Source organism: Magallana gigas, chromosome 7 (assembly GCF_963853765.1).
Source record: "Magallana gigas chromosome 7, xbMagGiga1.1, whole genome shotgun sequence".
In the NCBI taxonomy this organism is placed as follows: Eukaryota; Metazoa; Mollusca; class Bivalvia; order Ostreida; family Ostreidae; genus Magallana; species Magallana gigas.
This window is the reverse complement of record NC_088859.1, coordinates 26858327-26876885: the sequence shown is the minus strand read 5'-3', so window position 1 is coordinate 26876885 and position 18559 is coordinate 26858327. Positions and strand designations below refer to the sequence as shown.

Here is an 18559-nt window from a genome sequence, read left to right as displayed (position 1 = left end):
ATGAGTCGAGTAAACTAATAAGATTTCCATAATTATGTGGGTGTTGTACATTTTTTGTGAAAGTGCTGTGTCCTGTTTTGGGGACAAAAAATTTTAAAGAAGTGATTAAAAAGGCTACTAGTATGACCTTAAACAGGCAATGAGCAGCATGTAGCAAACACATTAAAAAGCTTCAACCAGTGTGGTATTTATGTTTCAGATTTGTTTAAATAATGAAAGAAGATAAGATGTTTAAAGTTGGAATTTTCTGTTACAGATTTTTTGATTAGATTGGAACTTGTGTATTTCAGGGTCGGCGTGGAACTTTGAAGATGACACCGATTCTACGACTTCCTCAGAGACCATGACCAGCGTGTCTGATGACGGTTCTATAACGCCAAAATCCTCCACCCAGCTCTACTATACCACCCCACCCAAGGCTGTGAGTACTCGCTAGCATAGACCCCCCTCTGATAACATGTGTATCATTACAACAAAGTTCTTTACAGTGGTGACATCCATGACATTCAAACATGCAAGTCATATTAAGTCTTTTATTTCATGATCTGATGACATTTATGAAATACGGACAATCAAGAGTTGCATGGTTCTTCAGAATAAAAATATAAAGAAATCGTTATTGGTTTGAAATCAGCTATTATAATTTTGGGCCTTTTTAGATTTGCAAAAGGCACATTTCTATTTTTGGTTCAGTGAATCATTAAAGGAGATTTTCTTTTTTCCTGATCAGCTGTTCAGCTGTCAGTTAATTATTCTTATTAATTACGGAAATCCTTCCTAAAAAAGAAAAGAAAGGGTTAGTCATAGTAGTGAGTACGTGCTGGTCAGAAGCTATATAGCTAGAGCATGGCATGACTAAGAAACGCCAGCAATGTTTCTTATAGCCAGAGCATCTTCACGATCTCCCCATAGTCGTGACTTGATGGTGAATGTTTACATTGTGGATATCCATAGATTACAGTGTCAAGTCAGGCAAAAGAATGATCAGCCCCCCAAAAGAAACACTGATGGGATAAATGTATATATATATATTTCTGTCTATCTCCCATGAAGTAGAAAAAAAAAGGTTCATGGAGGTTCATAGAGCACAGATATATTTTCAGATATCCGACTTTTTTCGCCCTGAGTATTGTAATCTTTGCTCATCATGAAGGGATCAGGGCTCTGTTTTGTGCACTTCATCGTGGTTTTTGGGGATGCACTTGATGGCATGTTTCATAAAATGATTGACATTCTCTAAATTAATGACGTATCGGCATAAAGGGATATGTGTGTTTTGTCCCTGATAATGCGGCCATGTAGTAAAGTTGTGATGAAAAGTGTTCACATTCTGTGAGATTTTGCGTTAAGGCGAGTGAAGTATGCACCTAATTCATACTAAGTGGATTTTTTCTCATTTTCAGAACATGGTCAGAAATCAAGATGAGAAGAGGTAAGAAAATTTTCTTCTCTCTGCCTTGTCAAATAGAAAAAAATACATGATTGTTATTGAGTATTTGTAAATACAGGAAAAATCTTTGGCTAAAAAATATGAGATAAGGAAATTTGTTAGGAGCTTTGTAATCTGAGAATCAGCTATATATTATTTTCAATTTTAATGAAACCCATCTCAGATGAAATTCTAAGGTTTTAATTCTCTATCCTATTGAGATATAAAAAAAATTTACTTGCATAAAAACCTCCAAACCATGTGAAGCTATTCAAAGAAAATTAGTAGATATTGAATTCTTTGAGATTCTGCATAAATTTAGATTATTTAATGTACTTTACATTTAAAAATGTTTGCAAACTTTTGGATGACAAAAACAGAATAAATGTACTGTATTATTTTTACTCAAATTGTCTCTCTTCAAATAAGGATCAGTTTCTCATTCCATCTCGCCATTGTTGAATCAGAGTTACTCCCCTTTTGTTAGCAGCCAATATGTTTTGGATCAAAGCTTATCACAATTTAAATCATCAGTTTTCTTGGGGTGTTTATGGGCTCTCTTTAACACCTCATTGATTTGTAATGAGACATTCTGCTAATGTACCTCGATCTGCAGTTTTAACTTGCTTCAATGCACCACTTCCTTGGGGAACTCCTTGCAAAATTAAAGTTAACAAACTGTTATTGATGGCCGTCAAAGCCTTTTAGAGGGTACAAAAAATCATTTTGCATTAAGATTTGAGAAAAAAAAATTAATGAGTGCATGTGAAAAGATGTTTGCTAAAATTGATCTTCAAACTGTCAAAATTTAATTTTAAAGGTGAGGCACTAGGTAAGAGGGAGTCTTTAAAAAGGGGGGGGGGGGTAATTTGTTCATTTATGATAAGTGCATAGATGTGTCAAACCATCTGCATGACTTGTCAACATACTCAGATATCTAGAAGTATACAGACATCGAGGTAAAACAAACACTTTCAAGACCATAGTGTCCCAACTTCATCGGCGACCCCCCTCGGGAGATATTAAATAGCTCACAGTTCATCTGAGTAAATAACACACTTGAGTGTGAACATTTGACAGTCTACATGTCTTTGATTTTTCTCCTGGATTTAGATTGGAAGGTCCCGGTTCTTCGCTGTACAGAATTCCAAGAAGACTGAGTCAGAAGGATCGGATCCGTGAGGATTTGATGCACGACAGGCAGAGATCTGTGAGCTTAGACTGGTGAGTCTCCATTTTACACTCAAACTCAGCTATCATAAACTTATAATGCTTAGAAATGTCCAGAGCTCAGCTTTAGGCAGCAAGTAGTAAATTTAGGTTTCTAGTCAATGATAATGATATTTCTGAGAAACAATATGTCACCAAATAAAAAAAGTATGGATTAACCTGTTAAATTGGAATACTTAAAAAGATATCATTCTGTCCTAAATCTAAGTTTGGTTTTTCTTCATAATTGTGTGTTACTGTGCCAATGTTTATCAGTTTATCAGAGGTTCATACCCTTGTACAGAAATATAGCAGAACTTGTCAAATCGAACACAGTAGTTTTATTCCTGCATTCCAACCATACTCCTAATTCCAACTGTACTGGTACTATAGAATTCCTTTGCTGTGGTACCATTAGATTTGACACTGACTGTTCACTTCTTCAGAGAATCCGTGTTCTAGTGTGAGAGTGAATAGACAAGCATCACTGTAGATAAATGTATTTAGAAGGGAACTGTAAGGTTGATTTTCCCCTTATTGCAGACTATATATGGAAAAGAGAGAGAAAAAATTCAAAAAATATTCCTTGATGTGTTTCCAAGCTTTAAATCTGCAATATTAAAATTCTATTCTCCCTACATACCAATAATCTGAGTTTAAACTTTGATCTTGAATTTTGTCAAATATTTTAATGGGGGCTTTGGAGTGGATCAGCGATATAAAAGAGAACTTGTCAGTTATGCATGTAAATTGTAAGATATCTTCAATTTTCCTGTTTAATTTGACATCATTCTGGCAAATCGATTTTAATAATTTACATATGACTTATCATAATCCATAGAAAAAATAAAAAATTAATTTTGTTCCCATCATGTATGAAGAACTAAGTAACAAATATACCTATTCCCTGGATAAACAAGATACAAAAACCTTTTACCTGGGTAGATTAGCCAGGTAAAAAAGCATTCGAAATTGAAATTGTGATTGAGATGAAAAACTCTCTCGGGCCTGTCCACGACAGATTTAGTTTCTGTAAGGGGTGACAGCGAGAGCATTAAACTCGGGGTGCAATATAAATTAAAGTTCGAAGCCTTATCAGAATTTAAAGATTAATGGAGAGAATTGAATTGAAGCTTTGTTAAATTCCTGGGCATTATTTTGCATGCACAATGCCAATATGGAAGACATATTCAAATTTGTTGATATTACGAGCAATGTGTCTCAGCACGTCTAGAGTATATACGTACGTCTATAACGTGCTTTTCTTGGGACAAGAGATAAATAAAGTCTTCTAGCCGGGGCTTACCTGGCCATAACAAAATATTATTAAAAGTCGTGAGCTGATCAGATCCTTTTCTATCTGTGAAATGAAAAGTTGTCGCTTGTTGGAAATTGATAAAAGGAGATGTTTATTTAAAGTCAGTTGTCATTATGTAAAGATGGGATTTTAATAAATTCAACGATTATGTGAGTATATAATTGTGAGGAAGTGTTGGATGAAATTATTGTAAGGTGTCTGGCAGAGCCTGTTTGAACATACAATTTTTTTTTTTATTATTGAAATGAGGTTCAGTGTTGCTCCTTAGGAATACTGAGGTGATCTGATATTAGAAAAGATAAGCTTCACTGCCAAGAGATATAACCCAAAGTGCAATTTTCATTATAAAAAGGTTATCTAAAAATTGCATGCTAACAAATTTGCACTTTTAATTACAACCAGACCCACTATGAAGGTGTTATTCCGAGCATCTTGGATTAGCTCTGTTCCCTCCGATTCAGAGAATCCCTTTGAAGTTGGCGCACTTTCCTCTCGAAAATCTCTGCACTCTGGCTTTTCAAAAAGTGTTCTGTTCATTGTTTCAAATCTGCTGTGATGGTCTTACAACGATGAAGTCTCTTTGTTTCAGTGGGGATGGAAGAACAATTAAAGTTTTCATGTCCAATGGGGAGGGACTTGTAATGGACGATGCACCCGGAGGCCTACCCCACAATAACACCGCACCTGTCCAGTTGAGGAACATGAATGGAATCAATTCTCCCAATCGATCATCTAGGATACTTACAAGTGCGTGAAATCTTTTTTTTATTATTTCGTTGACTCATTATTAACTGTGAATGTGAATTTATGCTTCAGTGTTTTTATCCGACTTAAGTTTGGTTAGATTGGTGTCAGTGATTTCAACTATGTTAATCCAATTAGAACTGCCTTTTTCGGGTGCGATTTAATCGTATTTATATATTGTCAAATAATTTCTGGGTGCTACAGTCATTCAGACCTAGAAGATGAGGTACCGTTTAGAAATTAGTAAGTTCTTGGATATAATTTTCTTTAAATATTCCTTAATGAATACCAATATTTGATGTTTCAAAAAGTTTTCATTTGTTTATTTTAGCCACCCCAAAGAAGAGGGGATCTACTAGTAATTCCTCCAACAGTGATCCAGATAGTCTGTCTCCTAACAAAATGTACGACAAAAGAAAATCGGATAAGGACAAAAAGTCTGTTGATGTCAGTGGTATGTACAAGTCTTGTTTTTAAAATATTAGGAACTTCTTTTGAAGTATGATACTCAAGTTGATCGTTTTGTAAGGGTTTGATATCTGCATGTACAAGCACAGATCTTGATTATTATAAGACAAAAATCCAATCCTTCTTTACAAAACATATCTCCCAGAAAAAAACAAAATAGACCGTGGTCATCAAAAGGTTTTAAATAGTTATATAGGTAAGGTAATCCAAACGTTAAAACAAGATAATCTTTATCTGATGGTTTTATTAATCCTGGTCATTATCTTTTTGGGATACATACCCTTCCTTGAAGGGAGGGCTTGTAATCATGCATGCCCAGATCTTGATTCCAGGAGATTAGCAGAGATTATTACAAACATTGTAATCCCTGTTGGTCATTTCTTGAACAAATATGGCAAAATCAGTTTTTATGGAGGTGATAAAAGCCATCAAAGGGTTTAGAGCCCTCCCTTTGTCACTACTTTGACAGGTTTTATGTTTGCTTTGGACCTTTAGTCTTCACACTCTCTTGTTTCGCACTGCCTAGAGGAATCCCCGTGACCAATCATGCAGTGTTAGATCACCAGGTAGTCCAATCATTGGCTCTCGAGGTAAATTCAAAATTCTGTCCCGAACAAAAGGATTGAGTGGAGGACTTGTTTTTTTCTTTGATCTGTGTAGGGAGTTGTTTGTGTCCTCATATTTTTCTATCATATATTCAAGATATCTTACTAATGAAGGTCATATGAGAAGGTATGTTCGATGAAGTTTATTGCATTGTAATATGTGTTTAAAAAATGATTTTTAAAACCTGCGTCATTCTTTTGTGAAATTTAATAGCTATGAGTAATTTAAAGATATTTATCATTTGGTGATATTTGAAGGGTCTAGTACCCTTTTATTAGACTTTGTCTTGGCCTGATGTCACTTTAGTGCACAGTACATTGTGAGGGCCCCGGCCCTGCAATTAGGAAGTTGACACTGAAAAACATAATGCATTAATGTGCTAGTCATATAACTCCTAATTTATCCCATATATCAATTGTCTTTGAATTCAAGGTGTAAAATTTCTTGTATACCTTTTCCCTAAAGGTTTTTTTTTATGATAATGGTTCGTGGTTTGTACAGAAACATAATTATAGGACTTAATTTTGTATGGCAATCGAAGTGTCATGTTCAGTGATTTATAGGTGTATGTTTTCCTAATTGTCAATTATTAACCATTAAGATTACAAGAAAGTGTTAATAATGGTATCTGTCTAAGACATATACCAACGCTCTTCTTTTGTGTTTATCCATCGGACACTAAATTGTCAAAAGCTTTTATTTCTATGCTAGAAAGGAACCTATTTTGGGAGATAGACAATTATTAATTCAGTATTAATGAAGATGTGCATTAATTGCTAATGGAAATTGGAACATTACAGTGTGAAATAAAATGTGCATAAAATCATGTGGTGTATTGAATTTCTGTCTTAGGTAGGTCTCAAAAATTGGTTAGTAAAAATGTTAGCTATTAATATAAAATATTTAAATTAAATGGTTTTTTTCCAGCTTTGTTTGAAGCAGTGGAACAACAGGACTTGGACTTGGTTAAGAATCTCCTGGAAGTAGATGGACTAAATATTAACAGGTAAAGGACCTCGGGCTCATTCATTAGAGGAAATCTTATTGAAGAGAGGTGCCTCAATCATTATTACCACTAGGCCTTTGATAGGTCTGGTAGGGGTTTACACATAAGGCTGTATATTACAGGGGATGTTGACCTTAAAGCTTTATGTACATGTAAGCTCTATTAATAGGTCTTTTGTTTTGAATTCAAGAGATAAGCATCAAACCACAGACAATAATCTTATGAGTGCAGTATGATATTGAACTAAATCTGATTAAAACTGCATGATGAAAATTCAAAAAAAAAAAGTTGTTAGTATAATTGGTTTGCCTGTAAATTTTGAAAAATTATCCAAGTTTATGGAGTTTAAACTATTTCTGTTTTCGAATATTTATCTAAAGGAAAAAGTCTGCATGTCTCATAGGAATTCCAAGAGAAAGATTAATGATTGTCTAAACGGGAATTTCCTAGTAAATTGCTATAGCTTTGATTAAATTTTAAAGGGAAGTGGCCAGGGGATGTCACTGCAGTGTTGTTTGTTGCTAAGTTGCATAACTTTAATAGTATTTGATAAACTAAGCCCCCCATAAGGCCCTGTTTGACAGACCTTATACTCTAGGAATCGTAAACTATGGATAACTTTTATCTCGTGAAAAGTTTCGAGATTCCTAAGTATACATCTGTGCTAGAAAAATCGATAGTTTTAGATAAGATGTTGTTTAGAATGGAAGTAAAAATGTCAGATCAAACTTCTGTTCTTTGAGTTATGGTTCATATTTATATATGAAGTGTATTCAAGTAAAAAAAACTCCACTACTTGTTAGAAGGGGAATTGAATTCTCCAACAAACACTTCAAAGTGAAGAGAGAGGGAGAGAGGAACAATAAACTGATATTGAATGTGAATTTTAACTCTGCTTAGTAACTTCATAATCATTGCAAGAGATCTTGACCAATTTTTAAGAGAATTGTTCCATAAATTCCTATTCTATTTGTTCTTCTGACATCATTTTGACTCCAATTTCATACATTTTTATCAAGGGTTAGAAGGGTTTTCATTATTATTTATTTTTAAGACGTTTGTTAAAAATATTTCAGTTCTGAATTTTCAGTGAGGATCAAATAAAATATAATACTTCAGAAAACATTTTTTAATAGTTTTTTATGATCATTTTTCAGTGTGAATTCTGAGGGTCTGACCCCCCTAGATGTAGCTGTGATGACCAACAATATCCCTATGGCCAAGATGCTGCTGTTCAATGGCGCCAGGGAAAGCCCATTGTGTAAGCTCTTGCAATACTGATAATCCTCTGTAGATAAGTTAAAGGAGCCCACTGTCAAGTGATACAAGAGAATTCAGTAGCTATTGCAATACTGATAATCCTCTGTAGATAAGTTAGAGGAGCCCACTGTCAAGTGATACAAGAGAATTCAGTAGCTATAGCATTTCATCTAGCTGCTCCTCCTCCTCAAATCTTGTCAAGAAATTCTCTTTTGTTTATCAATTAAAGCAAGGTTACCTCAAATATGTGCCAATTCTTAGCACAGATTCCTGCATTCTGTTGCTTGCTCAATATCAAGGCCGAGTTATGCATACCATGCGGGATTAAACTACATAGTTAATCATTTTGCCCTTAAAGATGATGGTGCCACTTCATCCTCAGCCATTGATGTCCTTGAGTAACAATTTCACAATACACAGCCTCTACAAGAGCTCACCAAGTGTTTTCAGATGAGCTATCGGTTTCATGAAAAATGATAAATGAATTTGGCATACACTTCAATTGTTTTGTTTTGTTTGTCAATGCATGTGAAGTTTTGTGAGTTGGTATTTAGTCAGAGAATTAGAGCTGAATTCCCCCACTCCCTGCAATGACTTCAGATCTATCTAATAGTAAAATTATATAGGAGAGTTTTGGATATACTATTTGAAACACATCTGAGACAACTAATGATGGGCTTACTCAAACACTTTTCGTCTACAGTTTTAAAAGAGGACACACGCTCCGCCCGGCTCGATGCCTTGGTTTCTGATGCTGAGAAGAGGGTGGTGGATTTATCAGCGGCTATTCTAAATGCCTCCTCAGGAAGCAGCTCTATGTCCAACACGCAACAAAAGGTCTGTTCTGTCATATTTAAACTTTTTAAAACCCCATTGTTTTAAAATTACATCATGAAGGAGATTTTTAATTAAAGTACATATTTATGAAAAACTATTTAAGAATACACAAGATATATCAGTCCAATCTCCAAAATACTAGGTTCCTTTTAATTAATTTTTGAAGGTATGTAGACCTTATGGCACTAGTCATATTGAGAAAAAGATCATGGATTAAATAACAAACAATACTGTTATTTATAAAGGGACAAAAAAATTTGTGGAAAGGAATTTTAAATAGATACGGCACGGTTATATGCCACCTGTACTCGAGCATTGTTCTTATTTGTCATAAATCATAAACCTTCATAAGGGGCTGAATAAGGACCCAGTGAAACGCATGGGTGTAAGGAGGCTTTGTTAGGTGGGAACCTGACACTAGAAGTAGCCAATGTAATGTTTTGATTGAATATTTTGTTAGGGGATTAAATAAGAAGGGATTTACTGGTAATCTTGTTTAGAAGCCCAGAAATGGACTGGCACAAGAGGTTTTTGGATTACGTATCTGGAGGCGGATTAATGGTCGTATTTTAGTCATGTTAAGGGCTAGATGACCAGTGAACTTTACAGTTGGTTTTCCCTTTGAATTGTGTCAAAATGTTTTATTTTATGTAAATGGAGAAATGTGGGGAATGTCATAAAAAGGAAGATGCCCTGTTAATTGATGTGAAAATGAACTCTGTTCCCTTTCATTATTTGAACAGGAAAATGAAAAACAGTTAAGTCACTGGGAATTTCGACACAAACTCCTAAAAAGAATGAAAGCGGGATACGACCATGCACGTAAGTCCAATTACAAAGTTATACAATTATGTAAGATGCATTTAATTAAAATTAAGACAAAGGAACACTGAATCCCAATTAAGTTTTGTCATTTATTTATAATTGGTTTTAGAAAGTCATATATTTTATATAGTGATCTTATTTAGTTTGACTGGGTTGCATGTTAAAGTATAACATGTTATTTATATGATTTGTGTGTTTGAACAGGTACTCCCGACCCCCCAAGCTATGTCAGCCTCACCGTGGCGAGCAGCTCTTCCTTACTAGTCAAGTTTGATGAACCTCTCAATCACAATGGCGCTGTGGTCACCCGGTATAAAGGTAAGGGAAACTTTCACATTAATGGGGAACTCCATTGTTGTGACTATAACAATTGGAAAGAATATTTCATTAAAAGACAAAATGTATTCAAAATTAACAGTGAAGTAAGTAGGCATCAGAGACACCTTTCACTTTCCAATGTTTTCTTCTTCTTTTTTCTTTTGAACATATAAAAATGAGTTACCTTTTTTTCTCCTGAAGTAATCAATAAGTAACTTGACATAAGAAACAGAAAACTGTACTAATGCATGAAAAAATTTTTACAAAGTGATCATATCAAAAAAAAATTTTTTATAAATTTGTGAGGAAAGCACTCAGTTAAGCCTCGCATGATGCCAACATTTTTATGGGAATAGAAAATATATGAACAAAAAACAACCATTAATTAATAATTAAGTGGCCCAAACCATTTAGGTACAGTATGTGCTATATTAATTGAACTGTTTACCTCTGTCTGTCTAAAATTAGCCAAAGTATACTAAAGATTAGGAGTCACGAGTGCACAAGTTGATCATTCCTTCAGCACAGGTTTTATTGTAACATCTGAACCCTGAACCAAAAAAAGCCAGCTGTAGAAAACTGCATGTGTTAATTAGAAAACATCAGCAGATCTCCCCAATGGTACAGTTAAGGGATGTGGTTTTTAGCATCCTTTGAATTTTTGTGGCCATATGGATGTAAGATATGAACAATGCACTTACAATTTATTTTTATGATGGAAATATGACAAACTTACAGACAGACATATATAGGCCAGGAATGAAAAAAAAAATATAAATAATAGAACAAAATCAATAGAAGTCTCTATCAGCAATATGAAAACAAAGGTGTGGACAAAATAATCTGTAAATATTTTGAAAAATATAAATTATAGGATTGGAAACAAATGATCTGCTATTTGGAGTAATGGACAAATTATTGTCTGAATCAAACGAAGCAATTTACAAAACTGGTAGGCTTGTTGGTTCAATTATCAGAGATTGTAAATATGTTTATCCCTAAAATGAAACAAATTTTGCGCAGTGTTTTTATTTATTTTTTTCCTTGTAAACAAATTTAGTGTACTGATTAATTGTTATAAGCCCACTGGGATTACCTGCATTAATTATTAAAGAACACTCTAATATACCTGAGTGGGTGATGGCATTGCCAGTGTATAAGAGAGAGAGAACAGAAATAAATGCAAAGAAGCAAAGCCACAATGTCATTAAAATATTGCGCAATCTCTGCAACTGAATGGGAAGGAGAAAATAGCCGTCTATTTATTTATCCCAACCTGATACAAACACAACAGAATCCCGCACACTGTGGTGGGTTCCCCCCGTTGTCTGATCGCTGATGTAAACACAATCAGAACCTCTCGTAAAAAATCACAGTCTCTAAAGTCATCTTGCATGATTTTCATCAGTTGAAAGTAATTGCTGTTTATACTGCAGTGGAGGTATAGAATCGTCTCTTTCTTTCATTTTTTATTCTACAACACGCACCGGCGGTCTTAGTCAGCATTTCATGGACCTGAGTAGATGATTACGGAGCAGTTATATAAATCACAGGTTTCTTGTTTAGAATAAAGGTAAAAGGTTTCTGTGCTTGTTCATTACAGTCGAGTGGAGCTGCTTCGATGACTTCATCCCACTGGCGGGGGAGGAGCTGGTGGAGGACATGAGACACTTGGAGCACGAAATCAAGGGCCTGGCCAAAGGCAACAAGTATTTCATACGGGTGGCCGCCTGCAACATGAAGGGATACAGTGGCTATACGGTCGCCAAACCTGCTTATGCTGTTCCTTCAAGTGAGTTACCTCCCTTGAAGCATTTTCTTTTACATTAAATTTTTTGAAAGTCTTGGGAGTATACATGTATATTTAAATTACCTTTTTTTTTTAGTTAAAAAGAATCTTGGCCTTTCGATTCACAAAAAATTAATGAATGATGTTTGAAATTGTTTTAGGTTGGAGGGACGTGGACAACTCCACTTTATCCAGAACAGAAGGAAAGCTTAAGTTATTAGACGAGCTCTTCTCTCAAGTAAAACATCTGCGGCCAGCCGATGCATCAGAATTAAAAGGTATCCTGACATGTTAGTCTGGTAACATCTGTGTGAGATTTTACTTCATTATTTAATATCAAATAAGTCTAGCCTGTTACTGGAATCCTCTTTGTTTTATTACAGATAATGTCGGAGACTCTCCACTACAAAGAAAGCGAAAAAGCTTGAAAAACCTCTTTACCTCTGCTCCAAAATTCTACAAATCATTAAAAAGGTATGACATTTGCCAAGTGTTCCTTCAATATCTCATATTCATCCTAAAAATCTAGCTCTAGAATGAAGTCTTTTAAAATATGTTCTGCTTACCGACAGTTTTCAAGCTCGATCATTGCATTACAATAAGTCAAAATTTAAATCATGATATAAGTCCTCTCCTCTCTATATTTAATCAAGAGTTAATTCCCATTCATTTTTTATTGATATTTGTATTATAGAGGAGTGTATCTTGCCTGTTTGTTGTACCATGGAGACAAAGTACTTGTGACCTCTGATGACCAACTTCCTGTCGTAGAGGTCGATGAAAATTTCTCCGGACCTACAGTCAATGCAGACTTGCACTGGCTGATGAAGGTAAGATAGGAAAAGTTCACAGTAGTGTATCAGGACAAGGACATTTATTAAAACCACCAGCTATCAAAAGAATTTCGGATTAAAAGTATTTGAATATTTTTAGATATGTACATTATATGAAGGATTTGGTTGATAATTAGAATAATGATTCCATGTTGTCTCTCCTCAGATTTCCTGTACGTGGGACGATGTGAAATCACTGCGTCAGGACATGGAGAAGAATACTAGTGCTGGCACCATGCACTTCAGATACAAACTTCTACAAGCTGTCTCAGTTTTACAGGTAAATAAGTCAAGATTCGTATGAAATTCGATCCTGTTTTTGTCATGTTTCCCTCGGGACAATCGAAGCTGTTTAGACAACTGGATATATCATTTATTGACAATTTAATCTACTTTGCAGGGAGCATTAGGAATTTATGATTTGGGCCAGTTCCATTTCAAGCCGCTGAAAGACTCCAATGGCTGCATTGTTTTAACCACTGTGTGTAACGTGAAGGATCCCAAGGCCGTTATCCTGAGTTCATCCAAGTGGGTGAGCTTCGCCAAGTTACTAAGGCGATCTTCAGGCACAGGATCCGAACCCCAAGAATCTCTGGAGGTCCTAGTCAGTTCTGTCTCGGTGAGTACAAACCTAGGGACACAACTTTAACAAAGCTTACAGATGACACCAAGAAATCTGCAAGTGTTAAAGGGGAGTTTACAAGGGGATATATTATTGATGCTTCCAATCTGTTTAATATTTGGGTTTTTTAATCGGCCATACAGTTTTTAAAATGACTTTGTTTTATACTATTCAACAGGAAATGATTTTGTATCATCAAGTAAGCAGCATTCGCCTTGCGAAAGGCCTATACCTCGGCTACCTCAAACTTCAGGCTTCTCTAGAACTCAATCGAGTGTTGGTTCCCAAGAAAGCCCCAAATATTCTTCCCAACATCAAAGTGAGAGATTGTCCAAATGTCTCCAGGTACATTTGCTGTTTTCTAATTTTGTCCTCAATATATATATTTATATATATATTTATTTATTCACCAATCAAGGGCCCTCAGGGGGCATATACATTTAAAAAAAAAAAAATAATAATAATAATATCATGATTATAACAAATAATGAATGAAATACTGCTAACAATGTCCAGTAGTATACTAGTGAAATATTTTCTCATTGGAATCTTAACCTACATGCACTCATAATTTGTTTAACGTGAGCACAAACAACACTTAACCAAAAGTACTTTAATTAAGATAATTGCAAGACAAATTTGAAGTCAGAAACTTTGTAAAGAAGAAGTGAGAGAGAAATGATTAACATTAACAGCTCAGTGGCGTAAACAATGAGAGAGCTTGTAATTTCTTTAGTGTATCCTTGTGTTGTAGGGAGGAATGGGAATGGCTCCAGTCATTGAATGCGGATCAACAAGTGGCTCCACCTACCCAAACGCAGGAGGAATTCCGTAAACAGCTCGCTCAAGCCACTCAAAAACTCTTTAATATTCTAGGTAGGTTTGCTTTGTAAGTAATTATGACAGATGTATGTTAAATATGCTATCCATTTTTATGTTATAATTTGAAACATTTAGGCCATTCATGTGCCTGAATTATTTACAATTCAATTACAAAAACTAGGAAAGAAGTTTTTCGTAGTGTCTTGGAGGAATTAAAGGTTTGTTGCGTCAGGATTTGTTTATAGTTTTAATAATTAATTGTTGTTTGTGTTACAGACATATCAGAGAACTTTGCCGCTAGTCACCGGATATATGACGTGGAGGTGATCGAGTTCAGTAACGACGTGGCGTTTATCCTGATCCTGCCGCCAGTGGAGGAGGTTTGTCTGGTCCCCGGTCAGAACGACATCATGACGGAGAAAAAGGACCTCACACTGCTCCCTGTTCAAGTCTTTGAAATGAGTAAGTGGATTTTGGAATGTTCTCTTTTTTTACCATGAAATCAATAAGGGTTTCTTTTTTACAAAAAGGAAATTGTAAAGCAATTGGACATCCCTCTTGGACATTTTTTTTACATAGAAAATTTCCAAGCGTAATTTGATGATTTAATTTCCTTCCCACAGTTCACATGTGCACCTACCAGACACAGCTCATCAACAGATACTCCAGAATGTCTTCAATACTGGAAATGGACCTCTGTCTTGCCCAACAAGTTCAGCGTGAGGTATAGCATCTTTGCAACTCAATTATTTCATCCCAATCTGAAACTTATGAGTAAATGTGAGTCTTATGGATATAATTTCAATTGCTTTTTTTATAAGAACATTTTTTTTTTCAAAGGCTTTCTCAACAGAAGAACTTGCACCTGCAAAAGAAAGAGTAGAGAAACTTTCCAACATACAAACCACAGTGGACAAGAACTGGAAATCCACACGGTGGATAATGGACATTATTACATATGCAAGAGACAAGAGTATGCGAGGAGGCATACTGATGAGTGAACTAACCTCACCACCCAAAGATGTGTTCAATTCTGAGCTGGAGAATCCCAGTGAAGATGGTCTGTTTGACAACAACAACTCGCAGACTGGCTGTCAGTCTGTTGCCTGTGACTCAAACGAAATCAGTGTTGGAAAAGACAACATCAAAATTGCCAAATTCTACGATCCAAACGATGAAGAGCCAAAGACAAATGGACATGTTAAAAAAGAGACAGGTGAACCGAGTGGGCCAAACTCGGGTATTCTACAAGTGTACGCCGCTTACGACACAGGATTGTCTCGCGGCACTCGTGTGAGATTACATGTGACGGAGAAAACAACTTCAAGAGAAGTGATCAATCTGGTGGTGAGACAACTGAACAAAACAGTGACCCAGAAAGGGAAGACTGGTCCTCAGTACCGGGAGGACCAGTTAGACGAGTTTTGTCTGGTGGCCGTGATTGGTGCTCGCGAGAGAATTCTGAGGGACGACTACCAGCCTCTCCACCTTCAAAATCCCTGGACCAAAGGACGGCTTTATGTGCGAATGAAAAGTAACTTGCTGGCTGCCATTCAGCAAGGCCATGCTACAGAAGTGTGAACTAACAGTGCTTTATGATGGACCTACAATCAGTGGACACTAGCTTTACTGTCATGTGATCATTCCTCTTCTGATAAATGGGTCATGTTTTTTAAATTTATCCATTCCAAAACTCACAAAAAATCAAGTCCATTGTCATTCATTAAATAATCACTATTCATTGAAATTAACTAGTCAGTACACACATTGGGTAAATTGAATGTGTTTAAATTAATTTTTAACTAATTTATTAATGTAAATCATTTCTCTTTTTTTACCAATGATATTGTATTTTTTTCATGGCATGATTTTTTTTTCTTAACTTATGAAATATATCATACTGTTTATCTTGAGAATCTCTTGTGTAGGGAAAAAGAAAAAACGTCTTCCAGAAATGGCATGTAGATTATGAAAATATTTTCTTCTTTTTAAGCATACTGTGCAATTTCCTATTCTAAAAATGGTGTTCAACTGAATTTCAAAAGAAAAAAATGTTAGGAATGTTATTTAATTTATAATTTTATGTTTTTGTTCTTCATTGGTGTTGTAACTACTATTCTTAAATGTTTAGTGTTATAAATATTTATTTGATTTTAACATGGTACTCAAAAATCCTGATCTTGACCTTTTATAAATAAATCGAAAACCTAATTTGAACAATGTACAAATGAAGAACACTCCAATCCTTAGATGATACTATGAAACCAAGAAACAATATTTTGACAAACGTTTTTTTCTGGGTCAGTTGGTCAATCCTGTCTGTGAGGTAGATGTGATAAGCCTACTGTGATATATTTATTTTGTACATCTTTTTTCTGTTGGCTTGTGTTTTGAAAAGAGCTAATAAAAACCAAGAATATCAATATACAGGTGTTTCTCTCTTGTTGAGTATACCCTCATATATATAATGGTTCCATATTTGGATTCATCAAAATAGTCGGAAACATGAAAATTTTATCATTTATGGATCGAGGATGGAGCAGAAACAGCAATGATAGTATGGAACTGAATGTACTGTCCTTTCTGATATATTTCATTTTATCAAATCAAATATTGGGACAACATGACTATAGTCATGTTGTATATTTGATTTGATAAAATGAAATATATCAGAAAGGACAGTACCCGGTACTAATGATTTAAAATTTTGGTCTTTCAATATTAGTGATCTGTCTCTTCTTTTTTTTTAGAAAGTGTAAACAGTTTATACGTTTCAGAAACTGCTCTAATAAAATCACGTGGCGAAAAAAATAACGAACTCCAAAATATAGTCACTATGTGTATTTCATATCAGAACTATACAAAAGATAATCTTCATGATGGAGTTCTATTTGCTTTTGTTGTCGGTTCGCTATTCAAAATTACCGTAAACATGCTAATAAACGTAAATTCAAAACTTCATATAAATTTTCCGTTTGAATTAAAAAAAAACAGTTTTATAGTAAAAAATTATTACTTGCTGACCTAACCTGGACATTGACATAATAAACACGACCAGTGAGAGGCTTAGCTAGCCTGGCGAAAATAGGACATTTTGTATAATACAATTATAATTGGATATCTTTAAAGGGGCTGGCTAACACCCTGTATCCAATATCTGGGCCTTCATATTTGGTGGGGATGGGGCCCCGGTAACGCCCAGTCAATCTTCAAACGAAAATGGGTTTGCACGATCAGTAAGAGGCTTAGCTAGCCTGGCAAAAATAGGACATTTTGTATAATACAGTTATAATGGGATATCTTTAAAGGGGCTGGCTAACACCCTGTATTCCATATTTGGGCCTTCATATTAGGTGAGGATGGGGCCCCGGCAACGCCCAGTCAACCCTTATAAGGAAATCGATAAACGGGGCGTGTAAATTTCAGTTTAGCTGTTTCTATAGAGCTATGAATTAACTAAAAGTTTCTGTAAGAAATAGAGGAAATAATATTTGGTAGATGTAAATACAGCAGATTTTATTCCCATCTACAGTAAATACAGTAAGGAGTGAACCAATTTTTATTTGCGGTGGCATTATTTCGGGATAAACTATATAGTGATAAAATGGTTCTCTGCAACAAAATTTTGCATTAGGAAGTCTACATTAAAGATCTTGAACTTAACAAGACACTATGTATCCATGTCATCTTTGCACGCCCAGAGATCCATTCATACTTCATACGATAATTGACTGTAAATAGTAAACAGTTGACATCCGACAGTTGGCTACAGCATGTGAAATTCAATAGCTGGTGAACACAGTTTTGTTTATTTGTTTGCAAAAACTCGACTTTTTTTCATTTAAATATTTTTTTCTTAAAAAGAACAAATAACAAATGGATTGATTGCGTTTTTCTCATGTCCACTCTTCTTTTAAAATGATTAGATTCGTGGTAGATTTTTCATTTTTTTTTTAATTAATGGGCTACTCATACTGTTTAGGGATACCCTCCTTTAAAATGGTCAAAGCACGGACTACAGTATAAGATAAATAATACGAATTATTTTGGCAATAATATTATTTTTGTCAGACTGCTTTTGCTAGTTTAGCTACTGATTCGAATTACCCTTGATACCAAACAATCAGATATAAATTAACATTTTGTATATATAACTATTTTGCTATACTAAGTTGTGAAATTTGATTTAGAATACCCTAAATTAATATGGCTCGCCAAATTCACAAAAATGAGCTAAACATAGTTCAAGTCGATAAACTAGATCTATCGGTTGTTCCTATATTGTTTGGGGACCGTAAACTTAACAAGGTTAATCTATATTTTACATTTGTAAACCACAGTTAACGTGATAATCTATGTTTCAGAAGTGCAAACTATAATTAGCACAGAAAATAATCATATGCGATTGCAAAACATACTAATTTATCTGATAAATGTGTACGGTTTCGCGGTTTGTAAACCATGGTTAACAAC

General features: G+C 34.9%; 1 protein-coding gene across 9 annotated transcripts in view; it reads left to right on the top strand.

The window, feature by feature from the left end:
• The window catches only part of LOC105321020 (ankyrin repeat and fibronectin type-III domain-containing protein 1), an 86894-nt gene extending 70383 nt beyond the window's left edge, over positions 1–16511 (top strand). For all 9 annotated transcript variants that reach the window (XM_034456380.2, XM_066067767.1, XM_034456377.2 and 6 more), the window contains 21 exons: positions 291–421; positions 1404–1432; positions 2543–2653; positions 4546–4703; positions 5032–5154; positions 6702–6780; positions 7938–8041; positions 8744–8877; positions 9621–9699; positions 9907–10020; positions 11624–11812; positions 11971–12087; positions 12193–12283; positions 12504–12639; positions 12809–12922; positions 13043–13261; positions 13443–13609; positions 14019–14140; positions 14363–14548; positions 14710–14810; positions 14927–16511. In XM_034456380.2, coding sequence (XP_034312271.2) covers positions 291–421; positions 1404–1432; positions 2543–2653; positions 4546–4703; positions 5032–5154; positions 6702–6780; positions 7938–8041; positions 8744–8877; positions 9621–9699; positions 9907–10020; positions 11624–11812; positions 11971–12087; positions 12193–12283; positions 12504–12639; positions 12809–12922; positions 13043–13261; positions 13443–13609; positions 14019–14140; positions 14363–14548; positions 14710–14810; positions 14927–15667 — 3245 coding nt within the window. In that variant the 3' untranslated portion in view covers positions 15668–16511. The remainder of the gene's footprint in view (positions 1–290; positions 422–1403; positions 1433–2542; positions 2654–4545; positions 4704–5031; positions 5155–6701; positions 6781–7937; positions 8042–8743; positions 8878–9620; positions 9700–9906; positions 10021–11623; positions 11813–11970; positions 12088–12192; positions 12284–12503; positions 12640–12808; positions 12923–13042; positions 13262–13442; positions 13610–14018; positions 14141–14362; positions 14549–14709; positions 14811–14926) is intronic.
• The last annotated feature ends 2048 nt before the right edge of the window (positions 16512–18559 follow it).